Below are 9,296 nucleotides of genomic sequence, written 5' to 3' on the forward strand. Positions count from 1 at the left end.
TATTTGAATGGTGTGGCCTGACTGACCAAGGTACTAATATCAAAGCTAATTACGTGAATTCAATGAAAGACGACAATTATTTATTATATCTTCTAATAAATATTAGGCACTTACTACACCTACTGGTGGTAGGTATCTTAACAGGAGATTCCGCCTGGTAACACCGCAATGTCAATTTCTGCCGTCAAGCAGCTGTGTGTAGGTACTGTTGTAGTCCGATTTGAAGGACATTGTAGCCAGTGTAACTACTGGAGTTAATAAGACTTAATTTTTTAGGTCTCAGGATGGCAAGTGCAGTTGAATACCAAACAATACTTTGTAATTGAAGGTGTTGGATGGTGTTTCTACTGTTTATGGGCGGTCGTATCGCTTACCATCAGGCGAACGGCAAACTCGTCTAGTCATTCAAAGCATTAAAAAAATCTTACTAGGTCTAGTGACTACTGGCAGCGTATGAGGAATGCCGGCTGAAGAAATCTTTTTGTTTTAACCTGACTATACGTTTGTTTGAATAAGCGGCGAAAGCCTAGTTGGGTGTGGAACGGACTGCCAACTGCCACTGTGGCACACACCTCTGACTTTTCTAAAAAATCATGTGTGTGTTCTTTGTGAATTTATCGTTCGCTTTAACGGTTAAGGAAAACATCGTGAGGAAAACTGCACATTTGAGAACTTCTCTATAGGAATTTCGAAGGTGTGTGAAGTCTACCAATCCGCACTAGGCCAGCGTGGTGGACTAAGACCTAATCCCTCTCAGTAGTAGAGGAGGCCCGCGCTCATCAGTGGGCAAGAATATAATACAGGGCTGATATTATTTATTTATTTTATACGTTTGTTAACCTGACAAGGGTCGGCTTATACAAACACACCGGAATTTTGGGTGAGCACTTTAGACGCTCGCAACCTTTGCAGGGAAACCTAAGTCGATAGCCAAGACGGGCAGCCGCCCAGATCCTCACGCTTCTAGGGGTCTTCCAAACAAGATGTACATGGATAGAACACTACCCTCTTTCTACAATTAGGTAGGTACGAAGGGCTTGCAAAGATGTACCGTCCAGAGTCTCGCATTAGTTAAGGCCGCCAGACATGGGCAATACTAGGAGCTTTCTAATACGATTTACACAAAGTAGCATCTCCCACAGCGGCTTAGGATCAGGCAGGCTGTCGCTCGTAGCAACCAAGCCAGATCCTTCTGCAATTTTTTTTTATTTCGTAGACTCCAATGAGATGTTAGGCGTTCCGAAGCATGTGTTCGGAAATTGATTTTCAGGGTTTTTATTAATTCTTTGAGATTAGCGATTATTATGTTTTTTTCCGATTTTTTATTAATTCTCTGGGAATAACGATTATTATGAATTGTCTATAAAATCTTAGGTATTGCTGTTGCATGAGGTTGGGATTTCTAGTCATATAGCACTAGACTTGGTCTCTATCATATCATGAGCCAGATATAAACTGAACGAAGTATGGTTGTAGATACTAGTTGCCATTATGGCATTCTTCGTCTAAAATAAAGTGAAAATTATAAAAAAAAGATTTTTGATACAAACACAAAAGTTTAAGGGCGGTTTAAAATATTACATTTTTCAACCACTTTTGTGGCTGACATAAATTCTGAAACAGGCTACGTAAGTAATTAGGTTTGGTATTCAATCTGAAATATGCTTATCCTATTAGAACGAAAAAAACCTTACAGGCGTATACCATTAGCATTACCTACCCCGTCATATATGAAGTAAAAAAAGTGTAAGGTAACAAAAGATAGCACATGGGTAGACCTGCTTAAATGAGATTTCTTTTTCCCGAAAAAAAATATAATTACACAAATTAATACTGCATATCATTCCACATTAACATTTCGAAAACAAATCGATTTCATATCTTATTCTTTAGACCTACATTACCGTTGTCGAAACCTGACAAAGAAAAAATCATACATACAAAAATGTTAAAAAAGAACTTGCCAACTATATCCTTTATCCAAACAAAGCAACAGTTCAAAACATCACGGTTACAACTTGCACATACGGAGCGACACTGTCGCGAGAGCGCGGCCAACTGACTGGCAACTTGGCTTGCCACTTGCCAGCCACTGGCGCGAAGCTGCAGTTTTCACTGGCGTTTGTTTACGGCTCGCTTGTACGCTCCGTGATTCTGTCCCACTTTTTAGGATGATTTTTTGCTACGTTTATTGTAACGACCGGTTTTGTTACATTCCTTCATGTACTTAACAATTTTGTAATAAAATGTTGGATTTTGTTTCCTATTCAGATAAAGTCGATAAAATGTACATATAAAATATTTGATTTGAGCGCCATCCGGCTGAGATCTCAATGAGATGGTTTGTAATACAAGTAGTTATTTAATTTGTCTTTTTTTTTTAGGACTTTTCTTACGTCAACAGTAAATAATACGCACAGCATCAGTAGCAATCTCTCAAGGACTCGATTTCTTAACTTCTCTACCTTACTATAACAAGCCCTCATTTCCTGGGACAGTTGCCTCAATAATTATAGGACCCTGAGTGACTAGGGGCAATCCCTACCTGCTTTAAACACAATTAAAAGCCCTCAATGTAGACTTTATTTGTAGTACGGAAGGGGTAGTAAATTAAAATTTTGTGATAAAGATTTTTTAGAATTAGTCCAGCAGCTCCGGATATCGCCCCTAATTTTATTTTTATTTTCTTTATGTGTAGACTTATTTGAGTACTTACATTTTAAACATTAACCACTTAAAAAACCCAGTTAGTTGAACAATATCAAATATATTTTCATACGGACTTAGTAGGTACTGCAATAGGCATAACATTGTTATAATATAAAAAAAAAATTTTTTAATAGGTATTGCTTTACCTGCGTGAGATTTTCCTACTACAAAAATCCCTAAATCATTGTTGCGATCTATCGCCCTCTGTGCGACGCCAGCGCCATCTAATTAAAAAACAGATAAATAATCCAATTATTTCACACGGAAATAAATTATCGAGATAGATAGCCTATAATATATAAATACAGGATATATCTACACGTATGCCAAATTTCATGCCAATCAGTTTAGCGATTATTTCTAACAAATATTCAATTTTTTTTACAAACATTCGCATTTATATTAAGATAATAAGATTTAAAAATATTATAGCGTTGACTTTACTTGACTTAATTTCTTTTTAATTAAGTTCCTTATAAAAAGAAACCCCTTGAAATTACGCAATACTTGACCCCACGAAGTATTTATGTTCTACGCTTGATCCATACTAAGGGAAGTTTTGTAAGGTATATCAGCAACCACGGCATAAATACTTCGATTCCTATAAAAAATACATTACGACTAACTAAAACAACTGTCATAGTTCTTGAAGTACTCCACCCATATTTTGATTATCAAGCAAATCATAGTGTTTTTTGCATTACATTATTATATAGACCTTGAACATAAATAATTATTTGCAGTACTTCAATATATTATAACTAAAAAATATGATTTAAACTTTAAACTAAACGTAAATAAGAATCCAGTTTTCATCATTCATAATTCTCTTTAAAACCTTCATGCCATTAAATTCATAGAACACATAACTAAAAAGTCATTTATTCATAAAAATATTTAACTGGTAACAATTGTTTTTATTTAATTGCTCTAGTAACATTTATTTAAGCTCTGCAGGCATTGGTTCACCTTTCAAAGCAGCCAGGATATTCTGAGCAGTGAGGTTGCTCATGATGTTCCTAGCTTCAATAGCAGCGCTACCAATATGAGGTAGAATAACACAGTTCTTTAACTTAAACAGGGGACTGTCTAACGGTAGAGGTTCAGGTGTTGTCACATCCAAGCCTGCAGCCCGGATAGTGTTGGTCTTCAAAGCTTCAATCAAGGCCGGCTGATCAACCGTCCCTCCACGACTTGTGTTAACGAATATAGCGGTCTTCTTCATCTTCTCAAATGCAGATTTGTTAAAAATCTCTTTCGTTTCAGGTACTAATGCAGCACAGCATATTACAAAGTCAGATTGTGCGAGTAACTCGTCAAAACTGACTTTAACAGCGCCTGTTTCTTGCTCCTCGGGTCTACGACTGCGATTGTAATACAGAATTCTGGCTGTGTTAAAGGCTTTCACTCTGCGGGCTACGCCTTGGCCAATTCTGCCGAAACCGACGATGCCCACAGTGGCGCCGGCGAGACCGGGGCCCGTCATCCATGTTGGGGCCCAGGACACCCACCCGCCAGTCCTGGCTTCGTGTATGGCTTCTGGGAGACGGCGGGATGTGGCCAGAAGGAGGGCGAGCTGAAATGATAATTTAAAATTATTTCATAATGCACAAAGATAACTTATAAAATAAAAAGTATTCAATGCTTATACAAGATATCGGCACAACAAACTCCCATTCTTTTTTTAAATATATTTAATATTTATTAGTATCGGAATTTAACTCCATATTAATACTTTTCTATCCATATCTAGTAATTTAAAGCATTAGAACTTTTTTATTTTTATTTGATTCTTTAAAATAACTTAAGACAATAAACAAATTCAATGAATTACTTTGTAAAATACTGTACAGTATTTTATCAAAAAAATATACTACAGTGATAAGGTCTCAGTCAGTATTTTGATAAAAAACATAAAGAATTTTTTGCCCACCATCAATGCCAGCAACTATAGCAAAAACTGTCATGGTAAGAATTCTATTACTCTGTATTCAGAGTAGTTTTTATACGAAATAAGGATTCAGACATTTTAGCATATAATAAGGAGCATTTAAACCTTACATTAAAAATATAAGATATTTTAGAAACCATATTATATTTTAAATGCAGTATAAATTTTAACAAAATATGAATAGTGCAGTGTACAATATAGTTTGAGGCAACTGTACAAATCATCCTTTGTTTAATAGATAAGTTTACTAATATTCAGAGGGATACCACTGTGGATAATGTCCAATATAAAATGTCTGTAGTTATATAAGTGACATAATTCGGGAAATTATTATTAGATAATTTAATTATAATTAAATATTCTCATGTAACTTGGCTTATCATAAGTGCAACTGTGATGAATAAAGCATTTTATTTCATTTTGTTTTAAAAATGAAAAATCTTCCACAAAACTATGTTATTTCTATTCTCAATCAAAGGATGATGTATAAATTAATTAATGTAAACACTATTGTACACCACATTTAAAAAAAATGTGCTAAGATAGGCTTATCGCTAAGAAGCAATCTATTCCAGACAGCACGCCCTTATAGTCAGAGACTAACTATAACATACTGAAGACAAGGATGTATAATATGTAAGATTTGTTAAAAATAAAAGTTTAATATGGAACAAGCTACCTGAAGATGCAGTGTTAGCTAGAAATACCAATATATTCCAGAAGAGACAAAATTCATTGCGCATTTAAAAAACAGTTATAGATTAGCAGAATGAAAGTGCTTAACAGTTTCTTATTACTGCTTGCCTGATAAATAAATAAATATCTGAAGTAAAAATGATATATTGAGGCTGAATGATGATATATTGATCATTAAGTGAAGAATATTTTTTTTACATATATTTACTCACAGTAAGCTCAGCAGTGGCATCTGTGAGCACATCTGGAGTATAACCAATCTTGACTCCTCTCTTCCTACACTCTGCCACATCAATATGGTCATGGCCTACAGAAATTGTGGCCACCACCTTCAACCCCGGCCCAGCTGCTTCCAGCAGCTCCTGGTCAATCTTGTCATTGAGAGAGCAGTAGATACCGTTTACTCCTGCAACCGCCTTTAACAGCTCTGCTCTTGGTATTGGAGAGGAATGATTCCATAACTTTACATCACATCTGAAATAACAGGTTTTTGTTCCTTAATAAATAATTAAAGGTCATTGAATTTATGATAATATATGGAGTAGACTAAAGGTGTTTGTGCATATTAAATATAAAAATAGATAGTTTTTGATATAGCAAGGTCATTCTTTATTATTAGATGGTGAAAAGATAACACATAGCATTAAAATTCTTTAAATTGTTAGGAAACAGTGAAAATACTCTAATAAATAAATACATTTTTAATATAATTAAAAACATAATCTTGTATATTCTACCCAAGTCCTTTTTCTATAAAACACTTGAAATGATAACATTGTTCCGTTTCTAGCTAAAATGTTATTTGTAGTGTATCGACTTTCAAGTGCCAGCAAAATACTAGCTGTGAGGTAAATAGCACATTAATGTCAATAAATGAATGTATTACACTAAAAAATATATACTTTTGGACTCCTTGTGGTAGGGATACAAAGAGGGGTGCGGATGTTTGTTCCATGCCCATCTGAGAATTGAGTGGTTCCCATCCAAAACACTTTAAGGCAGCCTAATACTACTGTAAATGCATAAAATGACCAAAATTATCAAATGCTTGTACAAAAAAGTAATATTTTTATCGAGGACACTGGCCCTTCTAATTCCCATATTTCTAACTTTAAGAAAAAATATAGTTAGTTAATTAATTGACTAATTCTTGTTCTATTATTGTAGAATATTTTATAAATAGATGAGAAAAAAATACTGAAAATATTTATATTTCAACCTACTTATAAAAATCACAATATTTTAACTACATAGTTATATTACTACAGCATGTTAAGTTCACATCAGATGTACACACAAGTGTTTTAGAGGCCAATGGGTGACAATTATATGATATAGCCACACAAAATAAGTTGAATTAGATTTGATCACTTTTTCTCCCAGACATGTACTCAATTTAAATACAGTTGTAATAAATTCATATAAGGACACATATTTAGGCCGACAATTCAATATGGTACAAAATTCGCAATAACAAACTTAGTGTCATTTATTTGCAACACAATTCTTGTGAAAACTGCTAACCTATATTGAATTATTTTTATCTTACTCTTTTTTCAACAAGTCCACACCACACTCGGGCATGTCATCCCGCGTCACGTACACCTGATGTCCCGCAACACCACTCATGTTCCTCGATACGTTAACACTACGAAGCAAGCGCGGAGCGAGTGACTTCACACCTTTACAAAACATGAATACACAATTACTGATATTTCCGCGCTTTTTACAAGGTCACTTAATTATCCGGCAAGTATTTCGGCGGCGCTGTCTGGGTTTTTGTACTAGTATCGCCCTTGAAAATTGAAGGTTTGGCGAAATAAATAGACAAGTGTAACACAGCAACAGTGGCAAGCAAAACCTTGCCTTTTGTTGACTTTATAAATGATAATGCGCTCATTTTATTAAGGGTTTAAATTAACTGGAATTATTATATAATAATAAACTAACATTGCCGACAAATGTGGCGGAAAAAATGTTTAAAAGTAATGCAAATCACGCATTCATCAAGTGTCCATACGTCACTGTGACGTTTTAACTAGGGTTGAACTTGTAATAATTATTAACATCGATTTTTCTTTCGTTTTTACAAATATTCAATATAAAGTAAAAGAAATGCATTACCTTTTGTATGGCACTACTTTTAAGGAAAAATACAATTTTTATGTAGAAGTATTCCCTTTTTATGTGCTAGATTTTGATTACGTTCAATATCGATAACCGATACTACGTCATATGTTTAACGTAAACATCACTTCAAATGCCTAATGCTTTAGTTAGGCACTTCGTTCAAAAATCCAATTATTACATAAAAGGAACAATATTATGTTAAACTAAACACAAAACATTTGTTTTTTTCTAAAATATCAAACCACCAAAAAGGTCAAATTAAAAACAAAATAAGCTTTATTTATGTACACATTTAATCATTATGTTCATGTTGAGCCTCTGATTCCCTCCAGTTATTCTGTACCATTTCCACAATCATTTGCCAATATTTGGACTGAACAAAATAGTATACTGAGCACACTATGATAAACAGCCATGACAAGATTAGGAAATAGTCAGTTTCCTTTTCAACCACACTAGGCACAGGGCCTTGGAAATCTTTTGATGTGACCAACAATGTCTGGGGTTGTTGGCCTGTGATTGTATGTACGAATTTACTGAACAACTGTATATTGTATTCAGTTCCATTGTATTTAGCCACTGGCCGACCATTATGGAACATTTTTAAAGTAGGAACTCCAATGATGCCATGTTGTGCATTAATTCCTTGGTATTTTAAAGCATCCAGAGCCACCATTTTGACACTTGGGTATGATCTGGCTAAGGCATTAAAATGTGGTGCTGCATGAGCGCTGAAGGGACAAGCTCTTGCAAAGAACAGTACCAGCACACAACTAGCCTCCATGTCCCTGCTTGTAATGTCAGGCTTGATCTGTAATAGCTTAGCTAAATGACTTCCATTGATTATTTCTACTACTGGCTCTATTTCTTCAATTTGTTCGTACATTATCTCTTTACATTTGACCAGCTTTCGTGTTTCATTAGCTGTTTGTGTTTTATTCTCTGCTGTGACATTGGCTAATGTTACTGTGTTATAAATATTAGTGAGAGTTTTATTCACATCAGATATAACGTTGGAGAGGAGTGATTCTGACTCGTCAACATTAGGGACTTCATCTGTATCCTCTTCTAGATTTATTTGTGGTTCATCTTCAACATCAAATTGTGTGGTTGTTGTTGCCAATGCTGTAAGACAGAATTTAAACATTTGATATATTTGATATATTCATGTATGAAGTGAATGGATCAGTATATAAATTTATTTAGACTATACTTTAATTATAAAATTAAATAATTATAAAATGCATAAAAATTTGATAAGAATCAACTTGTTTTTAGTAAGACAAAGTAAAAGATTCCCATCTCTAAAGCTGCGGATAGTAATTCACAGTGCTATTTGCATTGATATTTGATACTAATAAAATAAAATATTAGAAAAAATGTTTATAAACATAATTCTATATCTATAGGAAGTATTTTTCAACATGAAAGGAATTTGATAGCCAGTTAAAGAACTGCCATATCATCTTGACGAAGCAATATTCAATGCTCAATTAGAAAATGCAAATTTAATAAAAAATAGGTAAAAGCCGCACCGAGCCTAATTATAAATATAATTTATAATAACTCACCTATCAAACCGAATATAACTAAACAATAACTATTTTTTATGCTTAAATTCATTGCTATTACGTATTAAATGCTATACTTTGCGCAAATTAAATGTTTTCCCTGATAAATTATTTATTTTCATCAATTTTCATGTAATGTTTTTTAATTTTCATTTGACAATATATAAAATTGACATTTGACAAAGACAAAATGTTTCACATTCCATTTCATTTCAACTTAATGTTTTTTAAACAATATT

At 33.8% G+C, this 9,296-nt stretch overlaps 2 protein-coding genes across 4 annotated transcripts; both read right to left on the bottom strand.

The window, feature by feature from the left end:
• Positions 1-3,570: 3,570 nt before the first annotated feature.
• LOC115443874 (glyoxylate reductase/hydroxypyruvate reductase) lies at positions 3,571-7,405 on the bottom strand. Of its 3 annotated transcripts, XM_030169462.2 has the most exons (4): positions 7,307-7,405; positions 6,906-7,038; positions 5,569-5,830; positions 3,571-4,285 (listed from the first exon to the last, which is right to left on the bottom strand). In XM_030169462.2, exons 2-4 carry the CDS (start codon positions 6,983-6,985, stop codon positions 3,650-3,652), a joined length of 978 nt encoding a protein of 325 aa, XP_030025322.1. In that variant the 5' UTR covers positions 6,986-7,038; positions 7,307-7,405; the 3' UTR covers positions 3,571-3,649. The 3 variants fall into 3 exon arrangements, with proteins under 3 accessions (XP_030025322.1, XP_030025321.1, XP_037292936.1); XM_030169461.2 differs by lacking the exon at positions 7,307-7,405 and having other exon boundaries at positions 6,906-7,304; XM_037437039.1 differs by lacking the exons at positions 6,906-7,038; positions 7,307-7,405 and adding an exon at positions 6,259-6,378.
• Positions 7,406-7,736: 331 nt separating this feature from the next.
• Positions 7,737-9,214, bottom strand: LOC115443875 (thioredoxin domain-containing protein 15). The gene is made up of 2 exons (XM_030169464.2): positions 9,058-9,214; positions 7,737-8,611 (listed from the first exon to the last, which is right to left on the bottom strand). Exons 1-2 carry the CDS (start codon positions 9,107-9,109, stop codon positions 7,779-7,781), a joined length of 885 nt encoding a protein of 294 aa, XP_030025324.1. The 5' UTR covers positions 9,110-9,214; the 3' UTR covers positions 7,737-7,778.
• Between the last annotated feature and the right edge of the window lie 82 nt (positions 9,215-9,296).

This window comes from Manduca sexta, chromosome 10, assembly GCF_014839805.1.
Source record: "Manduca sexta isolate Smith_Timp_Sample1 chromosome 10, JHU_Msex_v1.0, whole genome shotgun sequence".
In the NCBI taxonomy this organism is placed as follows: Eukaryota; Metazoa; Arthropoda; class Insecta; order Lepidoptera; family Sphingidae; genus Manduca; species Manduca sexta.